Raw genomic sequence first — 21,482 nt, forward strand, 5'->3', positions numbered from 1 at the left:
TACCAGCATGTTCTGGGGGGTTGCCAGCTTCTGGCTGCATCCTTCTTCTGCCCTCTTTGAAGGAGAGGTTTTTCCACGGCATAGAAGCGCGAGCAAGGAGAGCAGATGCTCGGGGACACCCTGAGAGGCTCCGGGGCCAGGTTGCACTTGTTGCTTCAGGCACCTGTGGTACGGGGCAGGCAGGATGCTGAGGGCTGCTGCCTCGGCATGCTGAGCACTTTTGAAAGCCTGAAACATGCGTGGTTTCTTAGGGAAATGGAGTGGAGACCAGAGCAGGTACCCCTGTCCACGTTCACCAGTGAACAGTGGGAGGTGAGGGGGGTAAAAGGTGTTGCCTGCATGAAGCCGAGGGGATGGGAGTCAATGCAGGCTGGGAACACATCCCTGCCTCACAGCACGGTGCTAAGGCTCTGCACCAGGCCCCCCATGGCAATAAAACGGGACCAAAAGCCTAAGTACTGGAGGATGGAGTGTGGTTTTTGAAAGAGGATTATAAGGCCGAAAGCTCATGACCGCGGGGGCTGTGTTCGATGACTCAGTCCCTTCTGTCCTGCATCATCACACAGCAGCATCTGTTTGTGTCCTGCAGCCTCAGTAAATAATTCTCTTTTTTTATATATTAGCACAGCCATGTCCTGCCTTACATGCCAGCTCTGGTACAGCCACAGGGCAGGGTATTAATTCTCTCTTAAGCTGGTGTGACGTTCTCATTATAGCAACCTGCTGTCAGCTCCTCGGGGTTGTGCAGCGCTCGCCTTCGCTGCTGCAGAGAGGGCAGGGCTGGCCCAGCAGCCTGCAGAGGGGGCTCCTTGTCCTGTCCCGGGGGGGGCTGAGCACTGCCCATGACGATTTGCCACCACCTCTCATGAGCTGGCCGCACGCAGAGAGTCGGCAAGGGACAGGGTGGGGAGGCACGACCCTGATTGTGAGGTCTACCAAGTGGGAAGAGGAATGGAGAGCATGAGAAGCCAAAAAGGGGTTGTGTGGGCATACCTCCACAGTGACGGCATGTGAAGGAGCTCCACTGTACCCTAAAATACCATGGTGGCAGGACCTCTTCCAGAACACTGCTGGGACCAGAGAGCCAAGGAAGGGCCCATTGCATTTTGCAGGGAAATCTGTACGGGGAAAATGCCGGCTTGGCCCCATCTGGAAGGAATTAGCAGCAGAGCCGTTTGTCAGCTGCTTCCACACGAAGGAAGGGGCTGAGATTTTACACCACTAGCCACCCCCAGAATAAAGCCAGGCAGGCACGGAGATTTATTACACACAAACCTCCCAGGATTACAAATGCCCTGTGGAAGAAGACCTGCCTGAGAGAGTGTTTTTAACTGGCATGCAAGAACGGAGCAGCCTGGCCAAAAATTACCTCGGAGCATGGAAAATGGAGCAGATCCCTGGCTGGATTAAACAATGGCATCAGCAAATGCCCAGTTTGAGAGAGGGGGTGAAAAAGAAGAGTTGAGGGCCCTGACTTGAGGACCACCCAGGAGATGAAAGATGCTCACTTGAACTGCCGCTGAGCCCCACAGCTTCGGCTGGTGCCTACATCAAATTCAGAGCCCGTGGTGATCCCCCAGCCCGATCCGGTTACAAATGACTTCAGCGGGGTTTGAGATCTCAGCGAGTGGGATGCGGTCCCATTCCTCCCCTTCACCAAAGATGAGCCTGCATGTGAGAAATCGTCCCCAGAGACGGCTGTACACTATTTTCATGGATTTTTATACATTTTGTTTACCTGTTGCCAAATTGCAGGAGTCATTTTTATTCCTTTGTTGCTAAGTTTTCCACAAAGCTTTGCTAAAAAATCAAAATTGTGTTTGATACAGATATTGAGCATGTTTTGTTTCCTGACAACCACACGTAGAGATTCAATTTGTACATGCTTCTTGGTGACTATGTCATACTGTGATTGCTCACACATTTACTGACACAGCAGAGCTGGATGGAACCGTTTTTCCTGTTCCATGAGAATTTCAGAGACTAATAAAAACACCAATGGTGTTGAAACAGACCTTGATGTTTTGTAATGTGTAAAACAAAAGGGTTTACTATTTAATTAGCCAAATAAAACACAATGCCAGACCTAAAAGGACACTTCAGATTGTGAAACATGTCAGTATGGGAATTTATAATTTTTCTTCTTCTCCTGGATGAAAAGGATTTCAAGTTGGGAAAACTGCAGAAAACAATAGGAAGACTTTGACTCCTCAACAGTGTCAGTTAAAACAAATCCAGCATTTCTGTTGGAACCCAAGCCAGAAACTGCTAAACCAGCTCTAGCTGCTCTCACAGACTGCATCACCCCTTTTTCCTCCCAGATAAATCCTCTTCTCCCAACAGTGTCAGCTCACACGTTTCCGTTAGAAAAACAGAGATAACAGCTAACTTCCCCACGCTGTGCAGACAGAGTAAACTTGTGATGCTTATTATCCTACATGCAGGGACATAACTTTCCCCTTGATCTTCATTAAAGAGAGAAGGGAAATTCCAGCGTTTCAGAGGCTTTGTTATGATCTTGAATACTACAGCAGCAACTAGAGAAAACATCTAGCAAGACGAGACAGAGGACAGGCTTCGCAGACAGGGCGCAGCAGCTCAGACACGCGTTGGGTCTGTGAAGCCGAGCTGGAGAAGTCCCAGCAGCGAGCCTTTCATCTGCCCGTCAGCATTCCTGCAGCTGGGAATTGCAGAGTCAGGGAAAAAAAAAAAAAAAAAAAAAAAGGAAAAGGGAAGAGAAAGAAAAAGCAAAACCCACACTCATTCCTGCGGTGTAAACACAAGATTCGCCTCAAATGCAGATCGGCAAGGAGCTATTTTCGCAGCAAGGCAATGGGAGCCTCCTTTGGCCCAGCAGTCGCCAGCTGCAGCAGGGTTTGGTGGTGCTGAGCACACCAGCCCCTGCCCTGTGCTGCCTGCATGCACCCACCCTCCCACTCCTTGAATTTTATACCCGCTACCAGGCTCTGCTCATCCAGACACTGCTCTTATCACCCTTCTGGCTCAGCCTGAGTCTCTGCACACACATTTTTTTGCGTTGCACTGCCCCTGATGCACATGTGCGTGCCCACACACCCGTCTGCTCCGTACTGCACTCTCCCTGCCATCGCTCGCACACGTGGACGCATCTGTGGTTCACAAACACATTTCTGGTGCTGGCTACGGCGCTCTTCCCTTGCATTCGTCAACAGAAACCTTTCTGCTCCGTGCACTCATCGGTCTGATCGCGCTTTCCGCACACGCATCACCAGTGGGCACACGAGCAAATCCCAGCTCCTTCTGCTGCTCCGCAGCCAAAGCGGGGCGGCTGACGGCTGGTGGCAGCAGGCAGGTGCAGAGAGGGAGAGGAAGGAGAGGAAAATACGGATTTTGAAGCAAAGTTTAGCTTTGGGGTTAACTGGATGATTAATGACGGCAGGTGCATGCTTAACTGCATCCCGCTAACAGAGCCCTTCTCCTTCCCTGCCCACCGCAGTGCCAATGTAGCGGGGCTCCATTGCCACGAATGCTGTTTCAAGGTTACTTAAGCAATAAATTATGTTATATGCTTAACAGCCCCGCCAGGAACACCCACCCATGACTTGCTCATCCTCCCCATTTATTTTCCCTTTGCAGATGCATGGCTGGAAAACTGCTCCAGCTTTCACCTCGTTACAGGGGAGGAGGAGCCATTTCCATTCAACAAGCTGCAGAAACAGCTACAGCTTGATAACCGAAATAACAGGGGTAGGATCCTCCACCAGCACTACCTCTATTTGCTCCACCAAAGTTTGGGGAGCTGTGCTGATTTACACCAGCCATGGATCTGCTCTCATCATCATACCGGGCAAACCATCAGAAAAAAAAAAAAATCTGTACAGGGTTCAGGCAAGAGGGAAAGACTAAATGGGATAGTGGCAGAACTGCTAGAGAGAAAATTGTTACAATCTTTTGCAATGCCACTATGTGCACTGCAAACTGCAGATTTAAAAAACGAAAATTTGTGGTCCTGATTCTGCCCCCCCCCAGTTTTATCTACATCAAGAGGCCAGATCCCAGTGGACTCAGTCACCCCTTTTCCTCAGCAATCCCAGGTATAAAGAGAAAGCTTCAGTCCTGCAGATGTCCTTTCATGCCCAGGGATGGACGCTTTCACCCTAGCACTGAGGAGCAAAGGCAGTCTCATACCTCACATCACCTTGGTTAGAAGCACCTAAACCCAACACGTCTGCTCCTGTACCCCACTGGTACCAAACACGTCCTGGGGATTGCAGCAGCAGAGGGCTGGGTGCCCCGTCCTTCCCCGCGATGCTGTCTGGCTCCGTGAGCAGCGCTGCCCGGCATGCCCTGCCGTCAGCCCTTAGCGTGCCAGATGCCCTTGTAGGCAGCTGCACGCAGGATTAAGTGCAGCATGTTCAAACCATGTACAATTACGTGCAACTGTTTCTCTGCTGCAAAGAGATGGAGGAGCAATGGAGCAGCAGTTATGGTCTCGCATTAGTAATTTCCAAAGGACAGTTGTGTGGCCACTGTCCGTTACAGCCAGGGCAAATGAAGATGAATGCAAGTGAGTTTGGATGCTCCATATGCCTTCAGTTCATTTACTGCAGGGAGGCCTGGATTACAGGAAACATCATGAGAAAATCTGCAAGAGGAAAACGGTTACTGTTTCTACCTGAATCCCAGAAAATAACGTATTTATCTGGAGATGAAAAAATCAGGTCACCTGAGATTTGAGCCTTACCTAGCCCTACCTCTCTGTTGCTTTTCTGCAGTGGGTCTCAGAGCACTTACCAGCTGTAATTCCCCAAATGGGAGATTTGCAAGGGAGCTACCAAAAAAGTAAACCACAATGAAAATGGGAATACCATCAGGAGCTGTCTCGGAGGAATGCAGTGCCACAATGTCCCACCACCTTCACCTTGTACCAGGAGAGGCAAGCAGAACACGGAGCTACCAAGGACTAAACCCTCAGCATCTCAAAGAAAGCTCCAGAAGTCATGAGGCAAAACAAGCTTCAGGGACATACCTGGAAATTTGGCCTGAATTTCAAGGTCATGTAGCAAATTAGCAAGAACAGAACCCAGGTGTCCTGAGCATGATCCCTTTCTACCCTAATCAGCATGGCCTCACATAACCATTTGAGCAATTGGCTTATTTCACAGAGTGACTTACAGCTGCTATTGTAAGCAGATCCAGTCAATATATTTATTTTCCCTTTGATATACAGCTACAATAGGAAGCCATGCATGAAATTTATTAAACCTGGCTAATTTTCTATCAGTTCTGCGAAATATCGATTCTATGCATTCACTTATCTGGCTCAGCCTCAACCTGGAAAGAGAATCATTTAAAAACAACAAAAACACATCCAATTCCTCCAAAACAAAGCTAATCCAAGATGGCAAAGTATTGCTGTTCTCATGGGCAGAGCCCTTTGATCAATTGAGTCAAAGACAACTGTGTTATTTAGGAGCCATTTGCAAGCTGGCAAATTAAACATGATTTTTATTATTTTATTTTATTTTTTTTCTAAAAGGTGGGTAGGGGGAAGAAACAGCAGCTTTACAGTAGCAGTAAAATATCCAAATGATTTTCTTTTCTCTAATAGGGCCAGATTCTGCATGATATAGGGCAGGAAAGCGGTACAGAAGGATCTGCCATTCTCCATCTCTCACGACCCGACGCAGGGGCTGAATCCCTTTGCTGCACCAATATTTTGATGTCTCCCTCTTGAGTCAAGAGCACACCAGGCCTCCAACAGAGTATGGTGCAGGAGCCTCACACACAGTGCAAGCAGGGAAGAGGTACCCCAGCGATGCATCAGCAAAGCTTCATTGGAGCACAAGCTCCTAAACACAGCGGACTGACAACGCTTCTGAAACCAGGCATTTTTTGCAGGTGTCTGTCTCCTGAAAGCATGACAGAAAATCCTGTCCAGCGGGAACATCTCAAGCCTAACCCCTGACTTTAGACCCCTGCTTTAGAGCATTTGCATAGTAAAATTGTAAAATTTTCCATCTTTAAATCTTTATGCTTTACTGATGCTCAGCACAAGCAAACCGTTATTGTGCCTATATTGTGATGGAAACCAGCAATAAATGTAAAGCTGCTATCTAAAACAATATGGCAACATGTTTTACCACATCAATCCGAGGGTGCCTACACTTGGATTAGCATGTCAGGCCAGCTTTCAGCGACTTCCTTTGGTTTAAACTTAACCTGCTGCTTCTCCTGTGCCGTAGGCTGCTCGAGACCAGCTGCGAAGCATCATTGTACAAGACACAACATATGCACAAGTAAACAAATTAAGGCTATCTCCAAAACAACAGGCCCCTGGCTTCCTGGAAGAGCTGCAAAAAGAAACTTAATCAACAGCAGCGGGTGAAACGGTAAAGGGGAGGAGATGGACCTCTGCTAACGAAGGCGATGCTCGCAGATTGCAAACGCTGGCTCGCAGCACGTGAGGAGGGGCTGGCGGGGTCAGCGCTGGTGACACAAGATGCACGCAGAGCCTGCAGCCACGCAGGCTCCAAGGAAGCGCTGGTCTTCGCAGAGCAAAGCAATCACTCTAAGCACACATAAAAAAGGACAACGAGGAGCTGAGCAGGGCACAGGCACAGCCTTGCCCCTGCCTGTTGCAGCCGGGTGAGAGCTCAGCTGTCGTGGCCGTGTTAGGGTTGGTACCGTGGCCTCTCCAGGCCTCCCTGGCTCCTTCCTCGGGGGCTCATTAATGGTCTGAGGTTGCAGCAGCTAAATCAGTCGAATATCAAGACAGTTAAATCTCTGCACACCTCTGCGCAGATGTTTTGGTGTCAGTTTAAGCCTGCCTGCTACTGGCTTCACCTTGCATCTCTGAAACAAAGAGAGCCGGTGTGGGAAAATAAAACTGCAGAAACCTTTCCCTTAGCTTCCCGGCTGCAGGCAGGTCCCTCTCCAGCTCTACCCTGGCCAGGTCTCTGCTGAGCTGGGCATCCCTGCCTGTTAAAAACCTCTGCCTTGAACCAACGGGCCCATCTGGATTGCAGTTGCTTACAGTGTGTCCTCTCGGGAGCTCATGCCCAGCAAAATTAAACCACAGCAAATCTTATTGCAAAGTGTGATACTTTAGCATCAAAAAAAAAAATCCATTAAAAAAACAAACAAAACAAAACAAACCCTCATGCGCACACCTGGCTGTTTGCTCATCTTCAGCTTGCATTTTTATGACCAGCTAAGCCTCCCTTGTTTTTCTCTTACCCTGAAGAGCCAGGCAGTTAGCATATGTTCTCTTAGCAAACCTAGTAATCCTCTGAGATACCCCAGAGCCTCTCAGGCCAGTTCTCACAGCCTATCTCCATGCTCTGTGAGCCAGAATCATCTCCCCTTGCCAGAGCAAGCTGCTGGAGAGACAACTGGGAGCCCCAGCTCCTCCTTACCTCCGGCCCCAGACTGAGAGCAGAGTCTGGCGCTGAAGTCTAACACAAATCCCCCAATGTGATGTCAGGGCATCTGAAAGCACAAGCAAACTGTGCACAATTTATTTGGAGTTACATATGCTATCACTGGGTCAGAGCTGCTTTACTTCAAGAGAATACAACAGCTGCTCATGGATAGAAAACCCAAAATAGGCCAGTCTGACTTGTGGTGGGTCACTGTATTTGCCTGCTCACAGCCTGGGGAAGGACCCAAACACCCTCCAAGCAACCCAGCCAGGGGAGTGCGCTCCCACCCGTCATACACAAGGTTAGTCCTGGGCAAGTCTGAGTTTGAATGAGAAGCTATTTAAATTTAACGTGGGTGAAAAACAACTCACATCTAGCCAAAGGCTGAAAGGTATAAGCTGCTCCATTATGGCATGCACCCTTGCTCACGAACACAAGCTGAATGGATAGGGGAGAAGTGTCCTTTGACAGGTGTTTGCCCACATAGAGAACTACCATGGCTTATCATCACACTTCCAGGTCAAACAGATGTTTCCTTCCAGATACAGATGTGCCAGTGGAAGAGAGCACTGCCCCAAGATGTTCTTCACTCCCTCCCTGCCAGATGTTCCCAGGCATACAGCCCTGACAGCTAACAGAGAAGTGTTTAAAACAACTGGCTGATTTAAGACAACTGTCTCCTTAATCCTGAGCAGTTAGAGGTTGCTTTATACCTTAAACTACAAAGGTTTGTATAGCTAATTTATTACATTTTTAAAGCCACCTTAATGTAACAGTGGAGGATTTGCTGTTCATCTTCGGCAAGGCAGAAGGGAAGCTAGAGTCACACTCAAGTTGGAAGAAATAAGAAACATGTAATAACCTAGGTCTTATTACTGCACAACTGAAATCCCCTAGAAGCACATGAGCCAAAATCAGTGTCTTCACGACCATAGAAGTGGTGGAAGTTCATTGCTTTTTCCACTTCACAATTTCCCCCTCTAGCTGTAAGGGCCCAGATATGGGACTGAAATTTGAAGAAGTCTACAGGAAGGATCAGCACCTCCATTTGAAAAGAGAAAAAAAAAAAAAGTAATAAAAAAAGCAGCATAGCTCTAATCAGTAACCAGGAAAGCTGCAATTCTTTATTTCTGAGCAGCTTCCCCCTGTCAGCACACCAGGCCCAGCGAACATTGAATCCAAAGTGACAGCAGAGCCCCTCCAGCTGAGCACCTGCGTCGCGCCCGATGGCTTCCCCATTCGCCACCTCACTGGAGAGCACTGACACCAACCACCGACACTGTCGGGGCTGGCAGCAACAAGAGGAATTTGGAGTAATTCTTCTCTACCAGCTGCTTCTTGGTGGCAACATCTGTGCAGATCCCCAAGCATCACTGCTGAGCACAGCCAGCACTCCTCCCCTCTCTTAGCACCCTTTCTTTTTAGCCCAGCATCATCTCCTCCTTTCCAACCTTCTCATCTCAAAGCCCAGCTCTTTGGTGAAGTAAGAAGTTCTCCACTGCAAGAAGATATCTCTTTAGGCCATTCCCTCTCAGCAGGAGGGGAAATCCCAGCCCATTTTGTGTTGCAAGAAATCCATGATACCTACAGCATTTCTGCTAGCTCCTGGAGTCTGAACGAGCCGTGTCTTACTGCTTTTCCAAGTAATGCTGGTTTTCCAACTCCTCTTCCATGACAAACCAGCATCAAGGATGAGCAAGGCAGGTCAAGCAGCACAGACCTGCACAGTGCTTGCAAAAGGGGCTCTGTGTCACTCGGCTATTAAGTCCTGACATGCGGATGTGTTGGCTGTGGTCTGGCACAGAGCTTTAGAGGTGGTGAGAGCCTCGACGCAGAGCTCTGTCAGCAGCATAGAAACCCCACACCTGCCTCGCAGTAGCGCTGTAGGAGGCTGTTGGTGCCTTGCAGGGCAGCTGGCACAAAAAAAGGGGGCCTCTGAAGGGCTGCACTGGCTCTAATCACGCTTGAGCAATGTAAGATGGCTGAATCTCTATTGCAACTATCCGGAAAATAGCTGCACTTGAAGAGAGTTACCTTCACAAGATGGACCTGGCACGTGGCAGTACCAAGCAGTGACTCAGGGCTGATTCTGGCTCCTGTTGCACAATCCTATCTCACTCCCAAATCCAGCAATTTTCAAATCTGGGCTTTTGCTCAGGTCTCATCATTCATCAGCGGAGGATTGCGGGAGCTAAACTTCTTTCTGTAAGGCAGCGATTCCATTTTCCTCCGGTCTTAAGCAGCTTCAATCCATCTTACTGCATTACAGAGCCCGTGCTGATTGTTCTGCTGTAGTGGGTAATAACAACTTGTACTTTGCAGATTACCCTAGGGAACCTCGCTCCCAGCTCTGCCGTACCGCCAACTCCGTGGGGCGGGCACACAACTCTCTGCAGCACCCCCAGAGAGGAGGAGGGATGGGGATACAGGAATAAACACAGAAAGAAATTTAGGCAAGGGTTTATGTACTGGGAAGTCATGGACAAGCTAAAAAATGGTTCTGATGGTCAGGGGGAAATCAGGGCACCTGGTCCTGTAGGTGTGGTTGCTCCCAGGTGAACATTGTGGGATGGGAAGAAGGTTTTGGGGAGGGAAAGTAATGAAAATGGGACAAAAGTGAAAAGAAAGATCAGAAACACCCAGAAGAGTGTGCACCCTCATCATTACAGCATAGCCCTGCAAGGAGAGCAGGATGGAGAGCTGCTGTAACTTTGGCTTCACTGGAGCACCATGGAGGAGGGGCAAACTGGGTTTGTAGCCATGAGACAGGCAGAAACAGTTTTTTTGCCCATCTCTGCCTTTTTTTTTTTTTTTTCCACAGCCAAAATCCTCTGTGCACCCCACAGGGAGAAAAACACGTTCTACCCCATGAAACAACTTCCTCTGAGCTGCAGTTCCTCATTGCAAGGCACTATTGCCATGTTGCACCAGAGGAAGAAAGAAATAAATATGGAGGAGGAATAAAAGTGAAGGTGAAAAGATGGAATCTGTGGAAGAGCTGTGAGAGGAAGGTGGAGGCCCCACCACGGGTACCCTGGGCAGAAGTGGGGAGAAGCTTCCGGAAGGTGGCGGCAGGTCTGGGCTGCCTCAGGCACCCACCAAGGGCCTCCCCCTGGGGAGGGGGGCACCCCAGGCCCAGCTCCCTGTTGTCCCCAGCATGTGGGACCCTCTCTGGTCCCCTTTCTGTGTGACCATTGTGCTCTTGTGCTTCCAGCTGGCTGACAGTGGCCATGGCAACAGCACCAGAGCAGGAGGCCTGGCTGTCGCCGTGGGCCCGGAGCTGACCCTCATGGAGGGCGGGATGGCGGCCAGCCCTGCTCCCGGCAGTGCCCAAGCAGATTCCTCAGCCCTCAGCCCCCAGTGCCACAGGGCTGAGGTCCCTCATGCTTGGCAAGGTGGGCACAAGGCCACCACCAAGGCACAAGGCTTCAGGGACGTGGCACCAGGTGATAAGGAGGTCGAGGGAGGGTTCATGGTGGCCTTCGTCATGGAGGTAGGTGCCAAGCTTCAGAGGAAAATGGGACAGGCAGAGCAAGGGGCTGTTATCCTCCAAGATAAGCGCTGCTTCTGGAACAATGCTGGTGGGAGCTCTGGCTGTTGTGCCTGCAGGTGCTTCACTTGCTATCCAGACCTTTATTACAGCCTGATCCTGCCCGTCTGCAAGGTCACCAGCTTCCTGGTCACCATGTTAACAGGCATCCAGATTCTTGCAAGATGCGTGAAGAGGTACCGAAGCTCGAGGTGGAACAAACACCAGAGCAAAGGACAACATCCAGAGATCCCCCCCAGCAAGGTCTGGGGGGCCATCCACCACCGTCAGTGTGCCATCTGTCTGCAGGCGTACAAGCCCCGTGAGGCCCTGAAGCTGCTTTCCTGCACCCACGCCTACCATGGCAAGTGCATCGACCTGTGGCACTGCGCTCAGCCCGGGAGCAAGACATGTCCCCTCTGCTTGCGCAGTGTGACCGCGGTAGCACTGATCCCCCTCCATGCACACAACAGTGAGTAGAAATAACCCAGGAAGGCTCATCCAAACTGCTCCCTGGAAAATCAAGCCCCCCCCCATACACTCTCCTACTGTCTTCCACCCCCTCCTTGCAACTCAAACTCCAGCCAATGCCTCTCGGGAAGCATAAACACAGCACTGGATTATAAACAATCGGAAATGCGCAGGTAGGGAATAAAGACTGAAAGGACAAATGAAGTATTGAGCGCATATCCTTGGCTCTGCCTGGTTTGGATGGACTTCAGTCTAGAAGATTTGTGAGGTCCACAACCGCAGAACAGAAGCAGCAGCACACACTAGCTCTTGCCAAGCCCGTGGATGGCCTGACTTGAGGTTCCTCCTTCCACTCTGTTTCTGAAGCTCTCACTCCTAAAAGCCTGCACAAACAGGTTTATTCCAACGAAGGGTCCAATTACTGCAATTAACAGGTAACTTTTAGCACTAAGCCTAGGTTGATGAAACAAGCACTCTACATTCCTTTTTTTTTTTTCCCAACCATATAGTTTAAAAAGAACAAAAAGCTGCTAAATGGAGAGGATGTTTTTGCTTTATGTCCAAGATTTTCAGGGCATTTTGCCAAAAGTAGAAAAGGCAAGATGATATTGCCGGCACCAGTATCTAATAAAGATGATGTCTCCCTCCGTTGGAAGGCAAACAGCTGGAACTAGAATCCATTTCCAGACATGGGTACCAAGTTGCAATGGCCCAGATTTGCTCAACTGCCTTTTTTAATTGTGAGCATTAGCCGATTATGGGTACTTTTGTAGCAGGTCCATAAATCACTGCCTTATAATCTTCTGTATGCATTAGGGCCCAGATTATCATGCTTGTACTAGGTAATAACACAGAGGAGAGATTGCCTGGACCCCTGGGAAATCCAGGAGAGACACCTGGCAGAGCACAAGAGCACACAATGCTGAGACACGTGTAGGGAATGGCGCACACAAGCAGGGCTTGCAGAGCTCCCGCAAACCTGCTCTCCATTCCTCTCCTACTTCCCTTCTCACACAGAAGCAGCAAACAGCAAGGCACAAAAACTTTCCCCACACACGACTCCATTTCTCATCTACCTAACAATGTTTTTGGTGGTGACTCTGTTTCAGCTATCTATTCAGTAAAGACATGGGTCATTCTTTCCTTTGATCCTAGATGAAAGGAGGTGGTTACATGTACCAGTTTCTAAATCAGCTCCTAGCAAAAAAAAATAAAAAAAAATCATTAACTACAGGGTGCAAGTCTGCCTTCCAGCCAGCTTGCTGCAGAGCTGGGGACTTGCTCAGTCAGCAGGAGGGTGGAAGCGTGTCCCACATATCTTTCTTTAAAAAAGAACTGGGAGCACTGGGAGCAGAAAGGTTTTCACTGGAAGGTCACTAGATGGCCCCAGATCTTCCTTCACAGCAAATCCCTGGCATTTCACTCCATGAGCCTGGTCCTCTCTAATCCTATAGCACGACCCCAGAGGAGCAGCATGCCCTGATAAGAAGGGCACCGAGCTAGAACCAGGGATACCTGCCAAGATATCTTGAGCCCTGCATTTAACCCCACAATGGCTTTTTGTGCTCCTGGCCTTTGGCTGTTCAGGGCAGCGAGCGTCTGCTGTTTTGTCTGTACAATGCCACTGCCTGTGGACCTGAGAGACAGACCTAATACAGATAAAGGACAAGCAGCCTGATTGTGTACAAACTCACATCATAGCACTGCCAGGCTGCTCTTTTCATGCTGCAAAAACCTCAGAAAAAAAAAATCTAGACTTATTCTCCAAGTTAAATCAATGCTGGATCAGGCACCTGTAATGAATCTTTTGTTGGAATTATAACGATGTCCACATCAGTCAGTCTTCTTGGCATCTCTGTTACAGTTTAAGCTATTTGGGCAGGACAAGGGTTAGATTGTGCTAGCAGTTATGTGGGGTCTAAATCAACACCAAATTCCTCCGGATTTAGCAAACCTTTTTTCTGTGGAGTACAAGCAAAAAGAGGAGATAGTTTTAGATCCCTATTCCTGCGTGAAGGCATAGCCCCAAAGAAGGAGCGTAAAAGAACATGGGGTCTTCAGGAGGGGTGGTGTAAGTGATGAGTTAACAGAGGTAAATGGTCTTTTCCTTTCTTCTAGCTTGGATCTTTGTTCAAGTGGTAAAATGGGACCCGTTCCCTGTAATTGCTCTGCTCTTGCACACAACTGTCGTCTCCCACGTGTGGCTTGTTGACATTTAAATAAATTGCAATTATTCTGACAAAGTAGATTGCAGGGACTCCAGAGGAAATGGGTCAAGAATAGGTCCAGGAGCATCTGCAATGTATTTAACAGATGAACGTTACAGGGGTAGGGCACAACGAGAAGGAGAGTTCAGTGCTGGCTGTAATGAATGCAGCATGGGGCTGGAGAGGCCTTCAGGACAGCCTGGCACAGTCCCACACACGTGTGGGAAGCGCAGCTCAACCTCAGCCAGCAGGAGCCAAAGCCTCCAGGGCACTGGTGATGAAGGAGGCAGGCAGCAGCGATGCAAACAGACAGCACGGGGGAACCACAGAGGATAGGGCACCACTTTGGCCCTTGGATTGAAGGCCGTCTTGGCCTAAGGTTTTCCTAAAGCCCTCCTCTCTAGTCTTGTCTGTATCCTGTTCCCCTCTTTGTCACTGTCCAGCCTCTTCAAGAGGATCTGTACTTTTACCCACAGCTCACTTTGGGGTAATGCTACGCGTTACTGAGATCCAGGCTGGACACTAACACCTGATTTCTCCTTCTATCCAAGGGCTTGGTGAGGGAGCCAGGATGGCTGCTCATGCCTTGCTGATACAGGATATAAGAAATGGCGCTAGAGCAGCCAGAAGATAACAGTACACAGCCAGAGCTGAAGATAGTACAGCATAGCATCTGCACAGAAAACAACAGGAATCCTTCCTTAGTCCCACATCTGTCAGAGCTCAAGTACAGATGCATGGCTCCTTGTCCAACCCCACAGACAGACCTGCCCCTAAGTCAGGCAGCAGTGACTGGCAGTACATAAAGCTTCGATCTGGAGGCAAAAATAGAGATCTGAGTGCAAGTAAAGAAACGAGGATGATGGATGCCATCACAGGGACTGTAAGGCCAAGCCAAAAATGAACCCTCAAAAAGTTCTCCCAGTGTAACTCCATTTTCTTCATCTCATTGTGCTTCAGAGTCTTTGGCTTCAACCCCTTCCCCAAACCTTTCCCTTGTTTTTAAATGCAACAAAATGCCTCCCTGTGAGTGTAAAACTCTTTAGATGAGGGGAAAATAAAATCAATTTGAAATCACAGCTGCTGGGAGTCTCTGGCGCACACACACACTGTCTGCTGACATTTTCTGTAGCTCTTTTCCCAGTGAAATCTGTCTCAAGCAGAGCCCAAGGGGGCTAGTAACAAATCAGTTGCCTAGTACACAATTTTTATTTTTTTTTTTTTTTAAACTTTGGGTCCAACACAACTGCAATGGGAACCACGGGGCTACTCCCAAGTGGACTGTTAAACAAAAAGGGTTGTTTGTTAAAAGGTACAGGTTTTTAGGGATTTGTGGTTCAGAACTGACCTGGGTTCACTGCATATTCACTGCTAGTTTGCTCTGACAACCAGGAGAGCTATTGCCTCCCCATCAGGCTGGTGTTCCTCTGGGCACAGAGCACTCACCATTGGAGGTGGGAATTGCCTGAAAGATGAGAGCTGCATTGTCACTCCGGGAGGAACAGACAACACTTGTCCTCATGCCTTCCAATCCCCTTTTCAGCTATTTCACCATCACTCGAATTTTAAATCTGTATTTATAGCTAGAAGCTAAAGTCTTCCTTCAGTCATTTGATTCCTGCAGGTGAGATTTTGAAGTGAATAAGGTAAAAGCTCAAGCACAAGATAGCAGTCCTCCCAGGCTCACCCACCTCAACAGGAGTCCTGCGAGCTCAGCCCCAGCAAATCTGGCTGCTCATCAGGTCCCTTGAAGGCGGATCCGCTCTCATAAAAGTTTGGCTAATGGCAGAGAGTGAGGCCACAGAGATTTTCAACTTCTGCTAGCAGCAATTTTTGACTGACAGTTAATGATTGACTTATTTCAAATGGAAAAAAAAACCTTCTACCCTAAGCAATTTATTTGGTTTGGTGTCGGTTCAAAGATTATGATTTTAAGCAAAAAGAACACATTCAGCAGACCAATTTGAGCTGCCACGGGCAACCTCCAGCGGCAGATGGTGGCCAAGCCTAACAGCTTGCTCCCACTCAGCTGGGTTTTCCAGACACTGCTTTGGCCACCAGCACAAAGCATCCCAGCCTGCAATGGGCACGGTGCTGGTGGGGAGGCTCATTCATTCTACCTGCATATCAACCAGATGAGAGCAACCAGCATCCTATCTGTACTCAGAGGGAGATAAAACCAGAAGCCACATGCATGGAGCAGATCAAAAAGGAAGGGGAAAGAGTGGTTTAAGCACATTGGCAGTAATGCCACATCTCCCTGGTATGGAACACAGTGACCAGGTGATGTCACAGACCTGCAGATATGATGTAAGGGTGTTGCTTAGCAGCTGAAGACAGCAGAAGAGAGACGAGTTGTATCCCGGGAACCTCCAAACCTAAGGAGAACCTGCAGAAGCTGTTTCATCTCCACCCTGCTGTGGCTCCAAGTCATGGCACAGTGATAACAGCCAGCTGGGATAATTCTTCTGTGACTGTCTCTCACAATTTTCCTTTGGGACTAGCCTGGAAATCTGTTTTCAGAGCTACCCAACTGCATTCAACATGAGCCTTCAGCTCCAGCTCCTTTACTTTGTGGTTGCCACCTTCTTCCACGAGGTTGCCGTTGCAGAAGCCTTTGGCCATGTGGCTTACAATGACAGCTCCAAGTGCGTTGTGTACAAAGCCCTGCCCGCATGCTTTGGGCCACAGCTCCCGGCAGAAGGGCTGACAGGGTACCTGATGAGGGCGATACCACCAAATGCTTGCCACGCCATAGAGAATCCTCCAGCACCAAGGAAGGCCTCAGAGAAATACATTGCGCTCATCCAGGGGTGCGGCTGCTCCTTTGCTGAGAAGGTCCTTCACGCCCAGCAGGCTGGCTACCAAGCTGCTGTTGTGTACAACGTGGATTCGGAGCAACTGATCACCATGACATCTGATGACAAAGAAATCCAGCAGCAGATTGAAATACCTTCACTCTTCACCGGAGAATCTGTCTCCCTTCACATGGAAAAGACTTCGCAATGTGAGAAAGGGGCATACATCAGACTTCTACCACCCAAATACTATTTCGCTCCTTATCAAGACAATGCTAAAATGCTGCAGGACACTCGCATCATGCGGGACATGTTCTGCATCATTATCACCACAATCTCAATTATGGTTGGCATAAGGTGGTGCAAGAAGGCTCATAAGATAAAGCTGTATACGTACAAGCGGGGAGACAAGCACGAGAGCTGTGTGATCTGCATGTCAGAGTACAAGGAAGGGGACCTCCTGAAGATCCTGTCCTGTTCCCACGCTTATCACTGCAGCTGCATTGACACCTGGCTCCACACCCAGCCCGGGAAGAAGACATGTCCCTTCTGCAAGCAGCCCGTGAACACCCACGGGCAAGGTGAGCTCCTGCTAGAACAGGCTCACGAGGATGTGAATGAGGAGGAAGAGGAGGAGGAGCAGGGCCAAGAATATGATGCGTTCAGAGAAGCGTATGAAGATGACGAATATGGAGATGGGGAGCAAGATAATGCAAACTCAGTGGAAGGGGAGTGCTTTGATTCTCTGGAGAACAGCACCATTTGAGCTGTGAGTTGGATAAGTTATCATTAAACCAAGCAAAACTTCCCCTGTGCTTTCCCTCAGCTCCTGCTCCAGGCTAGCTTTTACTGGGAAGCAAGCAATGAACACTGCAGTTTTGGCTCCCTTCCCCGGGTCCCCCACCACAACAAGGCATAAAATCCCAGCTGGAAACATCAAAAATTCCTTAAGCCAGGGCAACAGGGGAGAAGCAGGGATTTAAGAACATTAGGTATGGGAGCTGGCTTATGTCTGCTAGGAAGCTTCCTCAATTCCCTCCCAAAATACCTGTGCATGGATACACAAGCGCACACACAGAATCTTGCTCTGAGTGTCGCCCAAAAATCCCAGGTGAGAACCATCCCGTGTATTGCAGAAAGCACGAACCGCTTCCTAGTCTGACAAGCCACAATACAGAGAGGAAAAAAATGTCAGGTACTAAGGCATAAAGCAAGTCCCTTCCCATTACGGGTAAAACAAGGCCTGCAAGCCCCCAGCACCTCCTTGTCACCCCGCACACTGAAACATGCTGTCCGCACGCGTTGGGTGGCTCAGCACAGCCCACCGCAGAGGGTAGCCTGGCCTTTAACCGCACGGGTTGAAAAACTGCTCCAGAAATATTGAGGGCACTTTAAACACCATCTCCTCAGCCGGGAGGTGATGCCAGCGGGAGGTAGAGGTCTTTACAGCAGGATTCACTTAGTGGAGCTGGGTAGATGGAAAAAGAATGAAATGCTTCTGAGCATGGCGTAATTGGCTGCGTTTGCCTGGTGGCTGGCAATCTCGCACGCTCGCAGAGGCTGACGTGACAGGAACATGCAACCTCCTGCTACCTAGGTTGTTCCAGGTCATTATCCAAATGTGCCTGAGCACCTTAAGGGTTGCTGGATTGATGTACTAACATGATGCAAACAGATCTTCGTCTCTTCTCCAGATACACCAGGTACAGCCGTATTATTTAGGCAGTCTGAATACTTTCCCAATCCCGCTTTAAAGCACGAGCAGAAATCAGCACCAGCTCCCCAGGCTGGTACGGGTGGCTCTAACACCCACCGTGGATGGGGCAGCCAGCCAAGTCACAAACTGCATATGGGAATACAGAGCTGGAAACGCTCACAAAACCAATATTAGCATTTAATCTCGTGTAAAAGAAAGCCGTAAAACCTCTTTACTAAATGCCAAAAATTAAGGAAGTGAACAGCTCTAACATACTGTGACCAAGACATCAAACCTCCACAGCTGTACAAAGGCTAACCTCCCAAATCAAAGGCTCTGCTCTAAACATAAGACAGTTATGGCAGTACCCAGAAGTGTGCTGTCACCAGATCTGTCTATTAGGACCATACAAAAACAACAACACAACTAGGGCCAGCAAACAATCCTACAGCCTTGAAGTATTTTCCTATTGAGTGGCTACATTAAGACTCAGAAGACCAGGATTTAGAAAAGACTGTCGGGAAAAAATCATGCTGCAGAACTGAGAAGCATGATCTCTGCAATACAGAAATCTTGGAGACTTGAAAATAGCACCTAGATTACTTGCTTCTCTTGAAAGTATACACATTGTATTTGTGTTAGAGTGGGCTGGGAAGAATACGTGAATACACGGGACTTCCAGAGACAAGCTGGACCTGGATCTATCACTCCTGCCCTGGGGAAACCAGAACGGCTTCAGGTGGGATCAAAAGAGGAAACTGCAGTTTCAGAATTTCTTCTGCAGTGGAGAAGTTCCAAACCAATTTCTCCTGGAATGAAACATGACGGCGTTTCCAAGGACTTGACAGAAACAAGTCTTTCTGCAAGTCCTCTGACTGAGCTGTTTCATTTCATTTGTGGAACAAATGGGGAAAAATGATTTTCGAGTCCCTTCACAAGAAAACTGCCCTCCTCTGCAAGGTGTGCAGCCTCCTGGGAGCCACAAATCACTTCCACTGCTGAACGAGCCCCCTCAGGGTGCCTGAGGAAGCAAAGGCAGTTGTCTCCATCTGGGGAAGGAGACAGGTCCTTCGGAGGGTGATTAGCAGCAGGAAGTTCATTTAGGTGCTTTTAATTGCCTTCTGGAGGTAACTCTCCTGTCAGCAGCTCTGAAAAAGACAGGACTGGCTTCACTGGGCTGCACAAATGTCTTCATCCACTCCTCAGCATCTGGAGCTGACCTCAAAGCTCCCTGGGTCCGCAGGCCCTGTGGAGGTAGCTGGGTAGCTGACCCCAGGACCCTAAGGGGAAGGAATAAACAGAAGGATGTCAGCAGCACTCGCAGCTCCTGTCTCAGCACACTCACTGCCCTCGTTCTCCCTCAGCTGAGGTCTGAACAAGCGCAGATGCTGCAGACAGGCAGGGAGAGGCTGAAGAGGTATTTTCAACCTTCTGGTGGTACGATGGGCCAAAACAGGCTGCTGTGTCCCCCAGCAATGGTCTCACAGGCGACGGATGAGGAAGTGATTGAACAAGACCCCTGAGCCAGACCTTGGGATGGTTTTAGATAGTCACACGAAGGCACAGTGTCACCCAGCTGCAGTGTGCTGGGCTCAGGAGGAGAATCTCGGGGGGGAATTCTCCAGGCTGTAATATGCATGAGGAGAGATGAGCTGATCGTAGTGCCCGTAATATCTATCGGTTTCTTTCCACCTTCAAAGCAGCACGTGCTCTAGAGGGGCTGAATTTTATTGAAATGGGTCAGTAGAAAAATAGATCCTTCTTACAACACAATGCTGCATTGCCTTAATTTAAAAAGGAGAGGAAAAAAAAAGAGCAGGATCTGGGTAAGAGAGCAGCTCTTCAGTCCATTTAATGTTATCAAAGCCTATCACACTGAAAATCTGAAGTGTGTGCCATAGCAAACCTGACCTCCAGCCCTCCAGCTGTCAGATCCACTGCCCTCCATCAGCATTAATGGCACTCCTAACACAGCGAGGTTAGCTTATTGCCAGGGTGGGACACGCAGCCCTTGGAGCCTGAATGAGGATTATTAACTTCTCCGGAGGTAGCACTGTCCCAGAGTGGAAAATAAACTACCACAGACAGTGCACCAGAGGGAAAAGGAGGACGAAGGGTCTGGGGCATGCTGGGGCAGAGCATTTGACCACGCAGACATTGATGGAGCATCCTGCAGCAGCGTGGGGACGGGGCTGGCCCAGCACAACCATGCTGCTGGTGGCTGGGAATCGGGAGAGGAGGAAAAGTGCAGGGGGTGAGGTCTGGAAAAGGCCACGCTGGGAGGGGGCACAGGCAGATCTTACAAGAAGGTTCGTGGGTCCTGCAGAGGTGCTGTAAAAGCAGTGTGTTAAATTGCCACCGAATCACAGAGAGGAGGCAAGGGATGAGAAGAGAGCTGCTTCTGGGAAAGCGACCCCAGTTTGTGTGTCTCAGAGCTCAAGAAGAAGGGGAGCAGAGGTGCCATATAAGCAGAGGTGCCAACTCATGCCAGAAAAGGCTACCTAGAAAAAATTTAGACAAACCTAATGCAGAAAAAAAGGAAAGTGAGGGGGAAGGGGAACACAATCTCATGGATCCAGCCAGGAACAGCTCAGGGGAGCAGCCAAAGCCCTGACGAACCTACCAGAAGCCCAAATGAGACGAGCTGAGGATGATCCAACATGGATGGTTTTGATCAGAGCACCAGTGCTGGCTGGAGCACTGGTACAACTAGCACCCAAACATTGTGCTTAAAGGATTTGCCAGGAGCCCCCCCTTTTAGCAAGCTTCTGCCCTCATAATTCAAGCTCTGCTGCACTCAGTCTATTAAGCAATAACTAGGTTCCAGCACAGCCTCAGTGAATGACTGAGATCTCATTTATCAGGGGAGTCTTTGCAGTTTCTTGCACACTTTATTGCTGGCTTTTTTTTTGTGTGTGTGTGTGTGTGTGTGTGTGTGTGTGTGTGTGTGTGTGCACAAACATGGTTCAGTATATTGCTGGGAGAGTCACCAGACTGTGACCCAGAGGGAAGCAGCTGATGACCCAGCAGTGGGAACTATTGACTTCACCACCAGAACATCAATGCTATAGATCACCGGGAGCAATTAGGGTGGCTGATTATCCCATGTGCGGCCTACAGGCAACCGTCCAGTGGAGACATTTTCCCCATGCTGAGAGCCAGCACTGAGCCTTGACAACAACATTTAAAGAACTGCTTTGAGGGTTTAAGTGAGATTTGAGTGATCTATGGATCCCGTGCAGGCCAAAGGTAGGAATTTCAACCTTGAAGACTCAAGTTTAATACCTACTGTAATTAGGAGGAGAGCGCCAACTTCTCTGCGGCACAGCCCAATTGACATCAATAGCATTACAGCAGCAGAGAGCCTTACCTTTGATC

The 21,482-nt window shown here is 49.1% G+C and overlaps 5 protein-coding genes across 8 annotated transcripts in view; 1 reads left to right on the forward strand and 4 right to left on the reverse strand.

Moving 5' to 3' along the window:
• Window positions 1-21,482, reverse strand: part of AP1M1 (adaptor related protein complex 1 subunit mu 1) — a 235,849-nt gene that overhangs the window by 176,084 nt on the left and 38,283 nt on the right. The window lies entirely within an intron of this gene.
• Window positions 1-21,482, reverse strand: part of FAM32A (family with sequence similarity 32 member A) — a 225,461-nt gene that overhangs the window by 165,696 nt on the left and 38,283 nt on the right. The window lies entirely within an intron of this gene.
• Window positions 1-21,482, reverse strand: part of RAB8A (RAB8A, member RAS oncogene family) — a 214,822-nt gene that overhangs the window by 155,057 nt on the left and 38,283 nt on the right. The gene's annotated exons all lie outside the window — the stretch shown is intronic.
• TPM4 (tropomyosin 4) overlaps window positions 1-21,482 on the reverse strand; it is a 209,355-nt gene that overhangs the window by 149,590 nt on the left and 38,283 nt on the right. The window lies entirely within an intron of this gene.
• Window positions 16,155-17,174, forward strand: LOC118258768 (E3 ubiquitin-protein ligase RNF13-like). Its single transcript, XM_035567762.1, has one exon. The coding sequence runs from the start codon at window positions 16,155-16,157 to the stop codon at window positions 17,172-17,174; it is 1,020 nt and encodes a 339-aa protein (XP_035423655.1).

This window comes from Cygnus atratus, chromosome 26, assembly GCF_013377495.2.
Source record: "Cygnus atratus isolate AKBS03 ecotype Queensland, Australia chromosome 26, CAtr_DNAZoo_HiC_assembly, whole genome shotgun sequence".
Taxonomy (NCBI): Eukaryota; Metazoa; Chordata; class Aves; order Anseriformes; family Anatidae; genus Cygnus; species Cygnus atratus.